Source organism: Poecile atricapillus, chromosome 29 (assembly GCF_030490865.1).
Source record: "Poecile atricapillus isolate bPoeAtr1 chromosome 29, bPoeAtr1.hap1, whole genome shotgun sequence".
In the NCBI taxonomy this organism is placed as follows: Eukaryota; Metazoa; Chordata; class Aves; order Passeriformes; family Paridae; genus Poecile; species Poecile atricapillus.
This window is the reverse complement of record NC_081277.1, coordinates 2,372,520-2,391,761: the sequence shown is the minus strand read 5'-3', so window position 1 is coordinate 2,391,761 and position 19,242 is coordinate 2,372,520. Positions and strand designations below refer to the sequence as shown.

Below are 19,242 nucleotides of genomic sequence, written 5' to 3'. Positions count from 1 at the left end.
CGAATTTTCACCACCCCCGGTCCCAGTGACACCGTGAGGGTTCAAACCCCACTCCGGGCGCTCCTGACTCAGCCAGCCCGGCATTCCTGGGAAAAGCCTGACTCATGTGAGCCCATTTGCCGGCTCAGGGCTCTAATTACGGGCTGTGCCCATCTCGGCAGCGTGGGAACGGGAGCCATTAAGCCCCTAAATGCTCCCGATCATTCCCAATCCATTAATGTTTCTAATTAGTTAAAGCCGGCGCCTCTTTCTCTCGCCGGGCTCTCTCGTGTTCTCCGAGCGTGCAGCCACAGCTCCATTATATAATGATCCCCTCGCTGCTGTAATCCCCATTCCCAACTCACACCGGGCTCTCTTTTATTTTAATTTTTATTTTTATATTTTATTTTATTTATTCGCACGTGCCTCTTTCCGCAGCCGATCCCTTCCCCGGGCTCCTCACCCCTAGCGATGGAGGAGACCCCGAAGTTGGGCTCCCATCGCTCCTAAAGAGCCCGAGCAGCTGCAGGTGCGGCCGGGGGGGTTGGGTCGGGCAGCACCCGGTGCCTGTTCGGGGCGGTTGGGGGCGGTTGCTGAAGGGTTAAAAAGCCGTTGGCAGATCCGGAGCACCCGTCTGCCCCTTCCCCGGGGTTTGACTTTCATTCCCGGTCCCTCTGTCCTTTCCTTCCAAGGAAACCATCTCCACGGCAACCTCAAACCTCCGGGCTTCTGCCTCGGAGCTGCTCAGCCGTCCCCAGGACCCCGGTAAGTGCTCGGCAGGGCCCGCTGGCCCCTGGTGGCCCGTGGCTACCGGCTCCAGCGGGAGGTGAGGAGGTGAGGGCTGGAGCTGGGCTTGGCAGGGGGGTGGGGGATCCAAGCCCATGTCCCCTCATCCCCCTCGTGGCTTCGTGTGGCTTAAAAATGGGCGGCCAGAGTTGTCCCGGTGCGGGAAAAGCTCTGGAGGGAGCGGCGGGGTCACGGTGCTGCTCCCCTGCAGGGACCCCTTGGGTTGGGGACAGGTCCCGGGGTCCTGGCCGGTTCTGTGGCCTTGGGGGTGGTCTCGGATAGACCTCAGCCACTCCTAATCCCAATTTCCCGTGGCGTTTGGGAGAGCAGCACGTGGAGATGGGGACTCTGTCCCCTCTTGGAGCTGGGTTTGGAGCGTGGTGTCACCACGTGGGCACATTCCCGGTGCACCGGACTCGTGGGAAAGGGTTCTCTGAGCTGTGGGCTCATCTTGGGGGTTCCCGGCAAGGGGGAGCAGCAGGAACCGGCTCAGCTCTGGAATAAACAGGATTAAAGTCATGGTGCTGGAGGAGGAAACGACAAACGAGGATTGGGATGCTCTGCCTGGAGCTGCCCTGGGGGGTCCCGGTGGGGCTGACCCTCGCTGTCCCCTCATCCTCAGGGCAGGATGAAGCTGCTGGAGGCCGTGCTGGTGGCGCTCATCCTCATCCTCCCCGGCGCCTGGGGCAACGAGGCCTCCCGTACCTGCATCTTCCAGACCCTCAGCGAGTCCGACCATGAGTTCTGCAGGTGAGCCCCTGGCCAGCCTGGCCGTGCCCTTTGTGACCCTCGTGTCACCTGGCACAGCTCGTCCCAGCGTCCCTTGGCCAGGGCTCTACGTTTGGGCTGTTCTCCTCCTTTTCCCGGGAATCTGGGGTGTGTCAGAGCTCCTGGAGTTGTTTCCCGGCCTGCTGTGTAAAGATTTTGGAAGTGACTTGTGTGGCGTCAGGGATGACAGAAGTTTTCCATGGAAAACTTCAAAGGAAGGAGGCTGCTTTTCCATGGAATCCTGGGATGGTTTGGGTGGGAAGAGGCCCTAAAACCCATCCAGCTCCAAGCCCAACACCTCCCACCATCCCAGGCTCATCCAACCTGGCCTTGGGCACTTCCAGGGATCCAGGGGCAGCCACAGCTGCTCTGGGAATTCCATCCCAGCCCTTCCCCACCCTCTCAGCCAGGAATTCCTTCCCCCAATTTACTGAAGAACACTTAAATTCCCTCTGCCCCTGGTGAAAGCGCACAGAACCTGATCTTCCCTTCTCCCACCTTTGCATCCCAGCGCTCCCAACCCCATCCTGATTCCCATCTCCAGCAGGGCCAGGCCTCATTTTTCTCCCTCTCCCCTTTTTCCAGAGGGGATTTGGAAGTCATCTACCCCGAGGTGGGCGACGTGAGCTGCGCCTACATCCCCAAGTGCCACGGCTACCGCCAGAAGCTCAGCCTGGAGTGGGGCAAACCCCGCGTCCGCTACCCCTGGGCAAAGAAGGTGAGGCCCCGCTCCGGCTTTTCCTGGGATTGGGATGGCTTCTGGAGCTTTATTCCCATTTTTTGTCATTGATTCAGGGGTTTGGTTGGAGGTTGAGTTGTGGATAAATGGAATTGCCTTTTTTTAGTGATATTTTTGTGATTTGTTGTTATTTTTTTCCTGAGCTGTGGTCATTAAATCATCTTCTCTTACATTCAAACTTTTTTTTTTTTTTTACTGCACTGAAACCATTTTTATATATTTTATATATTTTATATATTTTATATATTTTATATATTTTTATATTTTTATATTTTTATATTTTTAATATTTTTATATTTTTATATTTTTATATTTTTATATTTTTATATTTTTATATTTTTAATATATTTTATATTTTTAATATATTTTATATTTTTAATATATTTTATATTTTTAATATTCTTATATTTTTATATTTTTTATATGTCTTATATTTTGCGTCTTATATTTTTGTGTTTTTATTTTTTTTGTATTTTATTTTGGGGTTTTTTTTTGAATTTTGGTATTTTTGTATTTGTGTTTTGATTTTTATATTTTTTATATTTTATACTTTTTTTCCCTTTGACCCTTTATTAATTTATTTTTTTTTTCTGCATTGCACCCATTTCACAGCTATTCCAGCCACGCTGTAGCCATTTAACAAACTATTTTCACCATATCACCACACCTCAATTTAGAATATTTGCTGCATTGCAACCATTATTTCCCCTATAAATGCAGCCATTTATAATTTTCTCTATATTAACTCTTAAAACAATTAAATTTTTTTTGTATACTGTGATCATTTAAGTGGCCAGAATGTAGCAAAGAAATTAAATTTTTTTCTGCTACACGTGGCCACATAATGATTTAATTTTTTGCTATTTGCAGCCTCCTAATGATTTAATTTTGTGCTCCATCGTGACTATTTTTAAAAAAGGAATTAAAAGGCCACAATGTAGGAAAAATAGAAACAAAACAGCCGCACACAGAGGAAAGTTTAATTAATTTTATATCTATGTTGTGGCCACATAATATTTATAATTTTTGCTGTATTTTGGCCATTTCAATTTTGTTTCCTCTACTTTGGCCAGTTAATTTTTTGGTGTATTCTGATCACTGTTTTTTTTTTACTCCAGCATTTTTCTGCCACAACTCAGCCAAAAAACCCAAAAAAAAAAAAAAAAAAATAAAAATAAAAAAAGAAAAGAAAAGAAAGAAATCGAAAAGTTTCCACCGGGAATTTGATTTTTTTACAATTTTTTTAGTCAGCTTTTCAAAGCCATCCCGGTCTCGGGCTCTGGGATCTCCTGCTGGATCCCGCTGGAATTTGGGATGGGGTTGGGAATTCCGGTGCTGCTGTTCCCGCCTGTGACCACCGGGTGGCAGCATTGAACTGCCCGAGCTCCAGCGCCGCGGGGCTGGAATAACTGGGAATAACTGGGAATAACTGGGAATAACTGGGATAACTGGGAATAACTGGGATAACTGGGAATAACTGGGAATAACTGGGAGAAAGAACCGGGATCTCCCGCGGGCCGTGCCGGGGGCGCCGCGGGCACGGAGAGGGGACAATAAAAGGGGTGAAATTGGGATATTTTGGGGGACACCCCGCGCTCTGCCCTCATCCCAAAGCTGTCCCAGGATGCGGCACCGTCTCGTGGCGTTCCCAAAGCCCAGAGAAATCCCGGCACCCCAAAACCTGCCCGATCCCAATAATTGCCGGAATTCCCATCGCCAGCTCCGGCCCTGGGAGCTGCTAAGGGAGAAGTCGGCTCTGCTGGAGTTACCTCGGAGCATGAATAATCCGCTTTTCCAGCTCTTCCCCGCCGTCTGGGAAGTCTCTTCCCCCTGCGGATCACATGGTTGGAAGGAGAACTTTTCCTTAAAGATGTCTGATTCTTCCCCAAAAAAATCCTCCTTCCTGGTAGAGGCTGCCGCACACAGACCCATCCCCGGCTTCCCGGGACTTTGAAGATTCCCAGCGATGTGGGCAGTTGTTTTTCCTTTAATTTTAGTCCTGGAAAGCAAAGCGGGGCCGGGAGAAGGGAAGGGACTCTCCAGGGATGGAACGCTGCTGCCGACGGCTGTGGGAAGGATTTTGGGGACAAGAGCCAGACCCTTGCAGGCTGTGCCAGTGGGATGCAGGCTGTGCATCCCAGAATCCACAAAAAGCAGGGAAGGGAATCCGCCCTGGCTGAGCTGGTGGGTGGCACCTGTTTATTTTGGGATGGAATTCCAGCTGTGCCTCAGGGCGGGTGGCAGCTCCCCCAGGGAGCCCCTGGCACAGCCGGCGGCTCCCGCTGGCATCGGGAATGGCTCCGCTGATGGATTTGGCACCGTTTCCTTCCAAGACATCTCGGCACATCTTGTGCTGAGGCGGCATCTGAGGACACGGGGCCCCGCTGCTTCTCGGGTTTGGGGTGGGATTCTCCTCTGGCCTTCCCCAAAAATGCCTGCCCGGCTCCATGCAGCTGGGAATGATCCAGCTTCAATATCCAAACCAGGAATTCATCTTGGGAAGGGACTGGGTGCCCTTAAACCCCTCGTAGAGGATTTTTGTCTCTGAGTTTCCTCAGGTTGTTTTGTTTAATAGGAATATATAATTTTCTTACTCCTGAACCTCTAAGGATGCTTTGGGATAATATTTTTCCCTCCCAAACTCACTCGAAATTGAGTGGGAACAAGAGCTGAGGCATGAGAGTTGTTTTTGTGCTTTATGGGGGTATTTCTAAACGCAGGAAATTTGATTATTCCTAATTTATTCCCAAATGAGAGTGGGAAAATTTGGCAAAGCAAGGAGATCTCCATCTCCCTGTGGTGCTCCAGTGGGATTCTCCAGCTCAGTGATCCTGGATGGGGTGGGCAGGGCTGGCTGAAGGGCTGGAGCTGCTTTTCTCATCCAAATCCGTGGCAGAAGAGAATCTCGGGGTTTGAGGATGCAAACTTGTGTAGGAAGTGTCAGCTCTCTGTGGAACACTTTGTCTCTTCAAGAAAAACAACCACCAAAAAAGCCAAATGCAGAGAGTTTGTTTTTCTCTCTAGAAATGTTTATCGGTTTTTCCTGACGGGGGAGGTGGAGGAACGGGAGGTTTCCCATCCTCATCCCAGATATTTGGGATGGGTTTGGGGTCACCTTTGTGCTCCTCAGTGAAGGGAACATGGATGGTTTGTGGTGAAGGAGCTGAAAGTGGGGTGTCATCATGCAAAGCTGAGCTCTGATGGCAGCAAAACCTGGCCTGGGGGACTTAAACCTGTCATTTTAGGGTGGATTTTGTGTATTTTGTGATGTTTAAACACTGAGCTGTCAAACTCAGCTTTATCAAACATCCATTAATGCCCGAAAAAACCGTTTTGGGGCAGTTTTTAGTGCAACGATGGCACCAGTTGTGTGTGGGGGCATCTCTGTGAGCAACAGGCTCAGGGAAAGGAGTCAGGGATGCACTGCCAGGGACAGGAGAGTGGTTATGGATGGCTTGGATACCCTGGAAAAATCTTTAACTGCTCTCTCCTGGTGGGCAGAGAGCTGGGAATGTCTGGAGATCAGCCCTGGGATTTTCAGGATGTTTGATCCATAGGAAATGAAGTCCTGGGATGTTCAGGATGTTCAATCCACAGGAGATCAGCCCCAGGATGTTCCATCCCTGGGAAATGCAGCCCTGGGATGTTCAGGATGCTGAATCCATGGGAGATGTGATCCTGGGATGTTCAGACCATGGGAGATGCAGCCCTGGGATGTTCAGGATGTTTGATCCATGGGAGATCAGCCTTGGGATGTTCAGGATGTTTGATCCATGGGAGATCAGCCTTGGGATGTTCAGGATGTTTGATCCATAGGAAATGCAGCCCTGGGATGTTCAGGATGCTGAATCCACAGGAGATGTGATCCTGGGATGTTCAGACCACGGGAGATGCAGCCCTGGGATGTTCAGGGTGTTTGATCCATGGGAAAGGCAGCCCTGGCATTTTTGGGATGCTGAATCCATGGGAGATCATCCCTGGGATGTTCAGGATGTTCAATCCATGGGAGATCAGCCCCAGGATGTTCCATCCCTGGGAAATGCAGCCCTGGGATGTTCAGGATGTTCAATCCATGGGAGATGTGATCCTGGGATGTTCAGACCATGGGAGATGCAGCCCTGGGATGTTCAGGATGTTTGATCCATAGGAAATGCAGCCCTGGGATGTTCAGGATGTTTGATCCATGGGAGATCAGCCCTGGGATGCTCAATCCTCACTGGAAAACTCTCCTGAGCACATCCCAATCCCACTTTGGGTCCCTCTGCAAAGACCTGACCTCAAAACCCCAAACACCCAAGTACCCACAGCACCTACCCAAAATCCCCAACCGAGGAGCTGCTGGGGGTCTTTCCCAGGCCAGGGAAGCGGGAGAACATCTGGAATGACGGGAAACGCATCCTCCTTGTCCTGCCTCGATATTGCTTTGCTCAAGCAAAAATAAATTGGAAAAGAAAATTGGCCTTTGCACCAATTTGGGGCAGTTTCTCAATTGTGCAGCAAAGCAAAGCCCCTGACGATGATGGATCGCTGCATTAACCCAAACCCGCGTCCCCTGATTCCCTTTTATTACCACTCGTGGTGGCAGACAGAAAAACAGATTACACTGGAGATCAAATCGATAGGAACTTTATTTACTGGCCTTTTAAAAACATATTTCTGGGCTTTATAAAAACATACGGCAGATGCCAGGGATGGGCCTTGTCTCCTTGTTAAAAAGCAATTTACCTGCGCTGGAGCCGCTACCTTTTACCTGCTCCTCCAGTTTTGTTTTCATCCCAAGGTTTGACAACTTCCTTAGAGGCATCTTTGGGCTGTGCCATCACTCTTTTTTAGGATATGGGAAGGAGTTGGAATTTTTTTTCCCTGCCAAAATCTAGAAATAAAGTGTTTTTCTTCAGGGTTCCTACCCCAAACTCAGCTTTTTAAACTTGGTTTTGCAAGTGGCTGATTTGCGCATCCCTGAGCTCAACTCCTTCGTGCTGCTCCACAGGTCTCTGGGATAAAGGCATTTCCATGTCAGAATGAGCTGGGGCTGGGAAGGCAGCTGGAAAAGCCCCCCCAGCTGTGTGACCCATGGGATGAGACCCTCAGGGCTGGCTTTGAGCTTCTTCCAGCAGCTTTGTGTGCCCAAACCTGTGCCCAGCACCCAGGGGTGCTGCTGTGGGGCTGGAGAGCTCCTGGGAAGCAGAGTCCAGGGAGGGAAGAGCAGGAGAAGGATCTTCCCCCAGGAATCCACAGAAAGTCCATTCTGGTTCTTTTCCATGATTCTCCCTCTTTTTGAGAAGCACTTGGTGGCCTGGATGGGGACAGGCCCAGGCTGGGCATAGACCTGGATGGGGACAGGCTCTGGATGGGGACAGGCTCTGGTTGGGGACAGGTTCTGGTTGGGGACAGGCCCTGGTTGGGGACAGGCCCTGGATGGGGACAGGCCCTGGATGGGGACAGACCCTGGATGGGGACAGGCTCTGGCTGGGGACAGGCCTGGATGGGGACAGACCCTGGTTGGGGACAGGCCCTGGTTGGGGACAGGCTCTGGTTGGGGACAGGCTCTGGATGGGGACAGGCTCTGGCTGGGGACAGGCTCTGGTTGGGGACAGGCTCTGGTTGGGGACAGGCCCTGGATGGGGACAGACCCTGGATGGGGACAGGCCCTGGTTGGGGACAGGTTCTGGTTGGGGACAGGTTCTGGTTGGGGACAGGCTCTGGTTGGGGACAGGCTCTGGTTTGGGACAGGCTCTGGTTGGGGACAGGCTCTGGATGGGGACAGGCTCTGGATGGGGACAGGCTCTGGCTGGGGACAGGCTCTGGCTGGGGACAGGCTCTGGATGGGGACAGGCTCTGGATGGGGACAGGCTCTGGTTGGGGACAGGTTCTGGATGGGGACAGGCTCTGGATGGGGACAGGCTCTGGTTTATAAAGGGTTTTGTGTTCTGCGGGTGGCTGTCCCGTTATTTGGGCAACCATTTGTGTGAGGAATTCATCATTTGTTAAAGCCCATCAGTTTTAACAAAGGCAGGGGCGGCTCTGTCCCATCTCCTGGGATGTGCTGCAGGGGTGGCAGGAGGGGACATGCAGCTGCTTGGGGAGGGACCTTTCTGTGGCGCTCAGGTTCCATCCAAGCCTCGCTGGAGAAGATGGTTGGAAGCAGAAGATTCCTGACAGTTTGTGTATCCCTGCTGGCTCGTGGAGCCGACTGGAGCTGAGGAGCCACCAGCGTGGTTTTCTCCCTCTCTCAATCCTGTCTGGGCTCCTCGGAAACAATGGCCCAACATTCCTTCCCACTGCTGTCAGCCCGAGATTCCCGGGATTAGCCCAAGCCTCCGGCCCTGCTGGGTTGGGTTCCCATGCCCTGGGATCATTCCAGCGCCCTGGACCTCAGAGAGGGAATGGTGTGAGGGATCTGAGCTTCCAGAGGGCCTCTTTGAGGGCTTTGGAGAGGGGTGGCAAAGCCAAAATCAATGTATGTGCCAAGGGCTCTGTGTGCAGCCTCAGCCCTGTCCTCTGCTGACCTTCCATGGAGGATTTCCTCGGGATGTGACCCCTCTGAGCCAAGCACTGCTCAAACCCCCATCCTTTTGGGGAGCAGGAAGGTTTTCCCCTCGATGGAAGTGGCTGGAGTGGTTTAACAACATGACAGGGGGTGTTCTCCCCCACTGGGCCCTCGTCCCACGGGCAGCTGGTGCCACACGCCAGGAGAGCCTTGTTCCATGAGCAATCCTGGCAGGAATGTCACTTCACATCCGTCACCTGACCCCCCTATTCGCTGGACCTTTACCCACCCTGGCTTCCCCTGAAGGTAGGAGGCCGGGAAGCACCTCCAGGTCATCTCTGTGCGTCGGCATCTCCCGCTTGCTCCTCGTTTTTCTGCAGCAAAAAGAAAAAAACGTTTGAAGCCGCCGCCGATTTCTCCCTTTGATCCCTGTAAACACTATACAGTAATCAAAGTTTAAGCTGCTTTGGGTGAAATAATTGCTTAACAATCATATAAGACAAAGTGATTCAACAAATGACAATTAGGACTTGTGATCTACAGAACAGATGCATTCAGTGTAGCATATTATAATGTGCTAATAGGAGATTGACAGCACAATAATAGGAGAGAACAGCCACTCAGCCTATAATTCCCAACCAAATGTGAGGCTGTCCACAGAGCTCAAATCCGAACAGGCTGTAAAATTAGAGGTAAGAAGGCACAAGTTTCACAAAGACTCATTAGCAGGTTGGCTGTGAATTTCCAAGGAAGGGGGGAAAAATTCCTGCTGGAGGATTTACTCGCGAAAGGAAGGAAGGGGAGGAGGGGGGACCTCAACCTCCACACGTCTTTACGCTGGGAATGAGTAACCTCCATCACACCGGGCTCCAACAGGCTGGAGCCACCGCGGTTCCCGGATGCCAGCCAGCTTTTGGAGCAGAGGGTGGCTCCCGTGCCGTGGCAGCAGCCGGATCCCGCTGCCAGTTCCGCAGCCGTTCCGCGGGGGACGCGTGGAGCAGACAACGGTGTGAAGGACCAAATGAAATTAAGACTGATATGAGCACGGAGCTCCAGCGGGCGTTCCCGACGGGAATTGGGCACTTCCCAAGCCTTAAATGATACTGATGGGTGACAGGGGCACCCTTTAGCCCTGTCCATGGGAATTAAGGCTTGTGCTCGCTCTTGTCTTTGGGGACATCAAGGGATGGGGATGTGTGCGGGAGTGGAGCTGTCAATCTCCACCACCCTGGCACGTGCAGAGGCAGGAGCTGGGATCCATCCCTGAGCCCCTCCACAGCCTGGGATAACATTCTGTGAGCTCTGCTCCCTCCTCTCTCCTTCCCCGGCAGCTTTGGGGGCAGAGAGATCAAAGGAACTTTAAATTTCCAGCTCTGGTGACAAAACAGATTTCAGCTCATCTCGTCCTTCCCGTGCCCCGTGCACGTGTTCCACCAATGTAGGATTTGGCTGTATTTTATTATTAAATAAGCATGCCAGAAAATGCACTTTTTGTGCATGGGGGAGGATGAGAAGGTTTGGTAATTAAAACTTCCATCCATCAACACTTTGCTCCCAGAGATAATTGTGTGGCTCCCTCAGATGTGTGTTTTGTATGGAATTAACCACTGGAAATCGGTGCTGGTGTGTCTGAGGGGATGGGATGTGCCAGGGGCTGTCCAGGATTCCAGTGGAATATCCTGGGGAAGGTGTGATTGTGCTCTGGTTGGGAATTGGTTGGGAATTTTGTTTTTGTCCCGGTTTATTGCACGGGCAAGTGCTTTATATCCATTTCATTTCCACCTGCCAGTCCCAAAGCGGGGATGCACCTGCCAGGTGGGTCTGGCATAAAAAAATATAGATTTTACATAAATTTTATTAATTGCAGAGCCCAACTGAGTTGTAAAAACAGATGAATCTGTTGAAAACAACCTGATTTTTTTTATCCCCTGCCCCATCTTTGGATTTTCCCGGCATGCCACAGCCTGTGATGTGCCATCGTGGGTGTCGGGCACTCGGAATTTCAGAGCCTTTAGCCAAGGTGACACTGGAGGAAAAGCTGCAAAGATCCCTCCCCTCATTCCAACTCCACGATTTATTTTTGAGGAGACCCTTTGGAAGCGCTGCCCCCTCAGAGCCTGGAGCCGGAGCCCGTCTGGGTTTCAGAGCTTCCACGGGGTGATCAATGGCAGATCGATGAGCCCCGAAGGGACCTGTCACCCTCGTGGTGTCTCCTGACATCCCCCGGACCCGCCTGAGCTCTTTCAAAAGGAATTAGCGGCATTCTGGGTGGGCAGGAGGATTTATAGCAGCAGGCAGGTTTCTCCCACTGCTCCTGGCACTTGAAAATTGAATTTGTGGGGTCTGGAGTTGTGTTTAATTATGGGGGAGCTGGGCATGGCTCCCCTTCATCTTCCTCACCTTCCTGGCATCCTCCTTGCCTCCCCAGCTCCTCCTGATTCTGTGGAGCTTCTCTGCTCCACTGGTCTGCCCTTGGAATATTTTTTGGGCTGGGAAAGGCTCCAGGACCTCTGGAATACTGGGCTGGGTGTACTGGGGGGGTCTCTGTTCCGTCACACTCCCCGCTCCAGGCAGGTGTTGCTCTCCCTGATTTTCGGAGAATTCTGGGAGCAGCCAGGCTCTCCCGAGTTTTTCTGGGATGTGACCAGCTGCTGAATACATGGATGAAAAATCTGGGAATTGGGAATTGCCAGGTGCTGGGTGGAGGGCACCGAGGTGTGGGAGAAGCAAACACACCCTGGCCCTGTTGCCACCCTCCCGTGGGATTATCCAAGCATCTCCCAGCCCGGCTCTGGCATCTGGGATGCCTCGAGCTTGCTCGGAGCCCGAATTTTGGCAGCAGATGCCCTTCAGCAGCCCTTGCCAGGTCCCTTCCTGGCAGGGAATCCTGCTCCGTCCTGCTTTGCCGCTCCAGCTGCACTTCCCAAACATCACCTCCCACTCCAGGGAGCATCCCGGGGAGCTCAACCTCACCCCTGGGCTCGGAGCATCCTTCCCGGGAGCCTTCCCTCCTCCCCTGCAGCATCTTCCCCGGTGCCTCCCCGCCAGCAAAGGAGCCTTTTTTCCATGGATGAGTAATTCTTCCCAATTTGGGGGCTCCTTCCTGCGCTATAACAACCCCGAGCTCTCCTGCCTTTTTCCAGCTGCCAATCTCCAGCAGAAATTCCCTTTTTTTTTTCCCCTTTTCTCTCTTTTTTTTTCCCCCCTACGGCGGGAGGGGAGGGACCAGGGGGTGGGGGGGGGAAATCTCGGTTATACAATCCGGGGTTGGGGCGACTATTTTGGATCCCTCCTTCCTGCCTCCAAATTGCAGCTCCGAATGTGACAAGTTACAAAACACTTGAGTCATTTCTCTCCGGCTCGCGCGCGCGCGCTGCCTTTTTTTTTTTCTTTTCCCTCTCCCCCCCAACAAGGGTTTGGGTTGGTTTAAAGGGGGAAAAAAAAAAAAAAAATTAAAAAAAAAATAAAAGAAAAATCAGGATGGGGATGAGGACGGAGATGGGGAGAGGAAAAGGCGGCTCCCAGCGTTCCCTCCCAGCCCGGGGGGCTGAGGGCAGCCCCCCACGCAGGGGAACTCGCGGGGCTGTTTATGTAAGATGCTCATGTTCTGCTGAGCTGCAGCGAGAGCTGTTGTCGATTCCCAGGAAAACCCACGGCTGCCCACGTAGGATCTCCCGAGCAGGGTTGTGTAACGGGGAGGGGTGGGGGGGGGGGGTCGGGAGATCCTTCCTGGGGAGGGGGGAAAGCAGGGATGGATTTGAAGGAGTGGGAAAAGTCCGTGGTGCTGGGGAAAATACGGCTGCTGGGATGCGCTGCGGGCGCCTCGCCAGGAGGTTTTTGGGGTGCTCTGGGCTGCTCTGACCTCTCAGCACAGATTTGGAATTAATTGAGTCACTGGGTGACTTCCCAGCATCCCTGTTTTGTTTGGATCTCGGGAGGGAAGGGATTTTTGTGATCAGATTCAGTGCTGGACTCGAGGAAAACATCAGCAATGGCTTGGTGGAGGAGGTGACCTGATCCTGAGCGCTCCTGGAGCTTGTGGGAACATCCCAAGGGGTGGTTCAGGTTGGACATCAGCAGGAATTTCCTTATGGAAAGGCTTGTTAAACCTTGGAAGGGGAGCTTTGGAGTTCCCATCCTTCCCAAGGAACACCTAGATGTGGCACCCCGTGCTCTGAGGGACAAAGTGGGGATGGGGCACAGCTTGGACTCGGTGCTCCTGGAGCTGCACGATCCAAGGATTTGGGAATAAAGCCCTCATTTCCCACTGCCCCCAGTGGATCTGCACTGCCCCCCTCAGATATTGGGGCCACATCCACCAAACCAGCCCCCCAAAATCAACATTTCAACGCTTTTTCCCCTAAATACCCAAAATCCAGGGATTCTGGTGGCTTGCGCTGCTCCAGCACACGAGGAGAGGAGCCCTCTCGGGGCACTGGGACGGGAGTTGTGTGCGCACTGTTACATTTTTATCCCTATTTATTCATGCAGAACCTGCTCGGGAGTGCTGCTCTCCATGAGAACGCTCCTTCATTTACATCCTCCCTCCTTCCCCACAACTGAACTTATCCGGGTTATTTTTATTCCTCATGTGTATTTATTTTATTTTTTTTTTAATTTTTTTTTTTTTTTAAAAAAAGGTTGGGGGAAGGGGAGGAGAAAAGACAGGAGAAAAAAAAAACAAAAACCCAAACTGAAAAACCCCCAACCATCACCACCCGTCTAAATTCACCTTATTTTTACTTCTATTAAAATTTCCCCTCCGGAATTTTGATAAGCTGGGAAAAAAATGAGGCACACAAGCAAGCTTCACCCGAGGGGAGAGCCGAGGCCCGGGGATGAGGGGGAGGAATGTGTTTTGGGGCAAAGAGTAAGTTTAGAACTATTTTTCTCTTAACTGGAGCACTTAGCTGCAGTGCGAGCCATTCATCTTGTGCTTTAATAACTCATTCTCCCTGCGAGATGGGATATCATAGCCCTGGATATTGCTTTTCTTGGGATCCAGGATCAAAGATGAATCTGCTTCCTCTAATAAAATACGTTTTCATTGGAATTGAAATAATTTTCTGCACCCTCATTTTCCCCTTTATTTTGCGTGTTGAGCTCTTCTTTGCCCCAGATCGCCCTTGCTGGCCTGGCATTTATTAATTTCCCTTCCCAAATGATGGAAATACAAATTCCCTCATTTTCCCCCATCCCGGGGGAGCTCCGTTTGCCTCGGGCTGTCTCTAATCAATTGATAAATCAGATATTTATGATTTATAAAGGATATTTTACATCCTGTGGTCTCCCCTGCCATGGGAGCTGATGCATTTTTAGGGTGCTGCGGGGTTTGTGACCATTTTATCCTTTCCCTGCCACTTTTTTAATCAATAATTCATCCCCCGGAGCAAACCTTTTCCTTTTCCCCGTCCCCCGGGGGTGTGAGGAGTTTGCAGGGCCGGGGAAGGAGGTTGGGAGCGTTTGGAATCCTGGAAGGTTTTTTCTGGGAGCAGAGGGAGCTCTCGGCTCGCGGCTTCGCCGCTTCCCGGCGCCGCCTCGCCGGGCTGTGAAAAACCTGAAACAAAACTTCTCCCTTTCATGTTCCCCTCGGCTCGACTGTCTCTTAACTAAGCATTTGATCTCGGCATCTCCGAGAGAAGGTTCAGAGGATCGGGAATTCATGGGAAGCAGGAATTAAGCAGCGGATCAAAGCGGCGTTTTTGGGGACGCGTGGTGGTGGCAGCGGGGGACACAGAGGGGACAGCGGGGTGGCCGCTGGTGCTCTCACTCCAGCTCAGCCCTGGGGGAAGCCCCCCTGTGCCCAGTGCAAGGGATTGGCACCTCCACGCCCCCTCCAGGGGCTCGTGGCTCTCTCTACTTCCAGAGGTTTTTCCAGGGTTTGGGAATGCTGGAGGCAGCCGTGCTTCCCGCGGCGCCGGAGCCCACGGATGTGAGGAGGGAATTCCCTGGTTAAACAAATATTTGGTTGAGTGGGAAGAGAAGGGGAGGCAGCAGCGCTGTTGAGGGTCCTGAAATGCTGAGCCCCCCCCAAAATGCTGAACTCTCCCAAAATGCTGAACTCCCCCAAAATGCTGAGCCCTCCCAAAATGCTGAACTCTCCCAAAATGCTGAACTCTCCCAAAATGCTGAGCCCCTGCAAGTGCTGAACTCCCCCAAAATGCTGAGCTCCCTAAAGTGCTGAGCCCCCCCAAAATGCTGAGCCCCCCCAAAATGCTGAGCCCCCCCAAAATGCTGAGCCACTCCAAAATGCTGCACTCCTCCAAAATGCTGAGCCCCCCCAAAATGCTGCACTCCTCCAAAATGCTGAACCCTTCCAAAATGCTGCACTTCTCCAAAATGCTGAGCCCTCCCAAAGCCAAGTCCCTTGCTCTGCTGAGCCCTCCAAAATGCTGCAGCCCCCCAAAATTCTGCAGTCCCCCTAAGATGCTGCTGCCCCACAAAATGCTGCAGCCCCAAAAAATGCTTCAGGCCCCCATGACCCTGCAGCCTCCCAAGATGCTGAGCCTCCCCTGCACTGCTGAGCCCTCCAAAATTCTGCAGCCCCCAAAATGTTACAATCCCTTAGGATGCTGCAGCCCCCCAAGCTGCCACAGCTCCGGAAAATTCTGCACCCCCAAAAATTCTGCACCCCCCCAAGATGCTGCCCAGCCCCTTCCTCATCACTCACAGCCCAGAGGGAGGACAATGACAGAGCCAGGATGACCCTGGGGTGGGAGCGGCATCTTCACCCTCCAGATTTGCAAAATCAGAGTTTTCTGCACTAAAACTGTGGATTCCTGCCCAGCCCCGGCTGTTTATGGGGGATAATCCTGGATGGGATGGGGGGCACATGCTGGGCTCAGGATTGAGTTCCTGTTTGAGACTTTGTCCTGGTTTTCCAGGCAGCTGCTGGACCCCGTCCTGTCCTTGCTGCTCCCAGGAGTTCTCCCTCCTCATGGAGGGGCAGGTCACATGCAGCCAAGGGATTTGCCAGATTTCTTCCAGCTGGAGTGAAAAGCCTGGGAATTTGGGTGGAGAGCTGGCCATGAGGGAGATCAGGGCTCCTGGTGATTGGGGACAGGAGCAGTTTGGCTGCTGGGCTGTGGTCGGAGTTCGGCCTTTCCTGGGATATCTGTGAGATGAGCTGGTCCAGGACAGGCTGCGGGCAGAGAGGGAGACCTGGGAGCTGCAGTCTGGCACCTTTCCCATTGGAAAGTGAGGGAATGTTTGAAAAACAGGACTTTGATTACCTTTCGGTCTTCTCCTGTTGGAATGTCACTGTGGGGATGGAGGAGAGATGTGCAAAGCCACTCTGGCCCCTGCAGTGACCACAGCCTTCAAACACATGGTTTTCCCAGCAAAATGCATTATTTGGGATAGAGATACCTGCAGGTGGATGGGGGGAGCCCTGTGGGGTCCCTGCCTGAGCGATGCCACCCATGTCCCACCCAGGCACCCAGAGTTTAAACCCCAACAGTCACCGTCTTTCAAGGAAAATCCTTTATAAACCATTAAATCACCTGCATCCAGGTGATTCCAGGGTAGGAACTGCACTCCAAGGGCTGCACTCCAAGGGCTGCTTTTCCCAAGGGCTTGAGGCCACAAGGCAGTGCTGTGGCCAAGGAAAGTCTCTGCCTGCTCTTTGCACACCTCAACACACAAAAAACCTCCTCCACGAGGGCAAGCGTGCAATTAAAACCCCACTACGCGCACACACAAACCCCTGGCAGCCTCCAAACAGTGAATTAAACGAGGATGAAAGGCAAATGCCAGCTCTGGCAAAACCTTAGGAAAGGAGCCATCAGCTCTCCGCAGCGTCCTGGGATTTTCAAACCACGCCAATGGAATTTGGCCGCTTCATTTCATTCTCTGTCAATCAGCGTCGCTGCTACTGATGCTTCCTCCTTGTTTTAGATCCCCCATTTCTTTTGGCGATGCCCAGAGCGCAGTTGTATCCCAGCCAGGCAGCCCTCATCACCAAGCGATTAAATCATCGGGAAAAAACCCAGGAGAGACGTCTCTTCTCAGACATAATAGTAAAAAGGGGGCGGCAGGGATGGAGAGGGGGGCGACAGCTCCGGGTCTATTTCTGCTCTGATGTGTCCTGGTGCTGACGGAGCCTTCTCCAGGTGCCGAACTGTGGCTGCAGGTGGCAAAGCAGGATGTGCAGGGAAGGCTCCTGCACTGAGCTGGGTTTTCCCGGTGTCCCGAAGTTCCTGGTTCTGGGGCTTGGTTCTGTTTTGGGGCCGGGTCCTGCTGCTGCCATGCCGGGTTCCTGCAGGTGCCATTGCTGTGTGGAGGAATTGGGGTGTTGGGGAATGTGGACATCAGAGCAGGGCCTGAACATCCTGATATCCGAGGGTCCTGATCCCTGAGCATCCTGATATCTGAGGGTCCTGATCCCTGAGCATCCTGATATCCGAGGGTCCTGATCCCTGAACATCCTGATATCCGAGGGTCCTGATCCCTGAGCATCCTGATATCTGAGGGTCCTGATCCCTGAGCATCTTTATCCCTGAGCATTCTGATCCTTGGGCATCCCAACCCCTGAATATCTTGATCCCTGAATATCCTGATCCCTGATCATCCTGACCCTCGAGCAATCTGATCCCTGAATACCCCACCCTTGAATATCCTGATCCCTGAGCATCCTGATCCTTGAGCATCCCAGACCCTGAGCATTCCAACATCCAAGGATCCTGACATCCAATGATCTGAGCATCCCGGTCTTTGGGAATCCTGGTCCCTGAGCATTCTGACCCTTGAGTATTCCAATCCCTGAGCATCCTGCTCTCCAAGAATCCTGACCCCTGAGCATCCTGCTCTCCAATCATCCAATCCTCTGAGCATTCTCATCTACAAGCACCCTGACCCTGATCATCCTGGACCTCCGATTATCCCAGCCTGATCATCCCAGCCTCTGATCATCCTGACTCCCAAACATTCCATCCTCCAGCTGTTAACATCCTGCCCCTCCAGCACCCAGCCTCCAAACAGCCCTGTCCCCGAGCCCCGTGCCTTCCCCAGGGGCAGCTTTCTCCCAGCCTCTAAAACCAAGTGCTTTAATAACGGGCTGCAAAAGAGAGAGGGGGGAATAATTGTGTGATCCAGGGTCATCAGTCCACCGAGTGCTTCCTGCCCTGGATTTGGCCATTCCCAGGATAAAACTGAGCCATGAGGGCTGCCTTAATGAAAATGCTTGTCCCTAGGAAACACCAGTGTGACCCTGTTGTGTCCCAGTGTTCCTGAAACCCTTTTTCCTGCAGGAATTCGTAGCAGCAGCATGACCCTGGCTTTGTGCATGTCAGTCCTGGGCTGTTGGATGTTGCTTTTATTTATTTTATGGTTGTTTTTATTTCTTTTTAAGGATTTTATGTTTAAACATTAAGATTTAGGAAGTCCCACCCTGCTCATCACATCCCTGGGGCGGCTCCACCACACCTGGCTCTGTCCCGAGTGGTGAAGTTGGGCTCAGATACCAGCTTTTCCAGCACAAAACAAAACCTCTCAGGGTGGGAATCCAAAACTTGCCCTCCCAGAGGACCGTCCATGAGCGGCTGCACATCCAGGCTGGGGAGAGATGGCTCTGGGGGGTTGTTTGTTTGGGAAACAAGATCAGAAATAGGCCCTGGAGTTGTGGTGTGGCCGCTAAGCGGGGCAGCGCAGGGCTGGGCCAGCCACTGCTTTTTCATTCCAGAAATGTCACTGAGTCACAAATGACTCAGAATTATAATGGGAGACATTTCCAACCCTGTGCATGACTCGGAGACGTCTTCCAGGGATATTAGAGCTGTTTGTAAAGTCCAGGCCTTGCCCTGGCTCTGTTCCTCCCTCCCTGGCTGCTACATGTCCCCCCCCTTGGCCAAGGTGACAGCCCAGCATGTGTTGGCAGCTGGGATGTGCCTGAGGATGCTCCCCCACATCCCACGGGATCGGGGGGACGCATTAACACTCCCTGTCAGGTGACAGGTGTCTATTAAAGTGACTCCCATCACCGCTGCCTCCGGCCTGCCCTTGACCCGGGGCTGGCCCAGCAGACAGCTCTGTGTCACACGTGACCTCCGCGGGCGACCTCAGCGCAGAGGTGGCCACGGCTCCTGGGATTTTGGCTGCCAGAGTGGAGGGGAATCTGTGTCTGAGCATCATTTGGGTTCATTCTGCCACCCTTCACTCCCTTTCCTACCCAGAGAAATTTCCTTCCCACTCCTGGGTGACGGGAAAGGGACAGGTCTGTGAGGTGTCCCCGCCCTGACGGATGCGGTGGCACCCAGGGGCAGCGCTCCCCTCAGAGGTTCCTCAGCACCTCCTCTTCCCACAGCTCACCTCATCCCGGCCTCCAGAACCAATTCATTAGTCAGGATTGGTAGGAATGAAATGCAGGAGGCGTCTGATCCAGTCAGACCAGTTCAGGGCTCTGGGGTGACTGGTGGGGGTCAGTGCCGGCGCCCTTCCCGGTGCGACGCCACGAGCTGGGCTTGGGGAGCCGCGCGCTTCCCTC

At 52.6% G+C, this 19,242-nt stretch overlaps 1 protein-coding gene across 1 annotated transcript in view; it reads left to right on the top strand.

Annotated features, from left to right (window-relative positions):
- Positions 1–409: 409 nt before the first annotated feature.
- The window catches only part of PEBP4 (phosphatidylethanolamine binding protein 4), a 73,955-nt gene continuing 55,122 nt past the window's right edge, over positions 410–19,242 (top strand). Inside the window, exons 1-4 of the mRNA XM_058859150.1 lie at positions 410–508; positions 672–744; positions 1,388–1,515; positions 2,119–2,251. Of these exons, the coding sequence (XP_058715133.1) occupies positions 1,394–1,515; positions 2,119–2,251 (255 nt within the window). The 5' untranslated portion in view covers positions 410–508; positions 672–744; positions 1,388–1,393. The remainder of the gene's footprint in view (positions 509–671; positions 745–1,387; positions 1,516–2,118; positions 2,252–19,242) is intronic.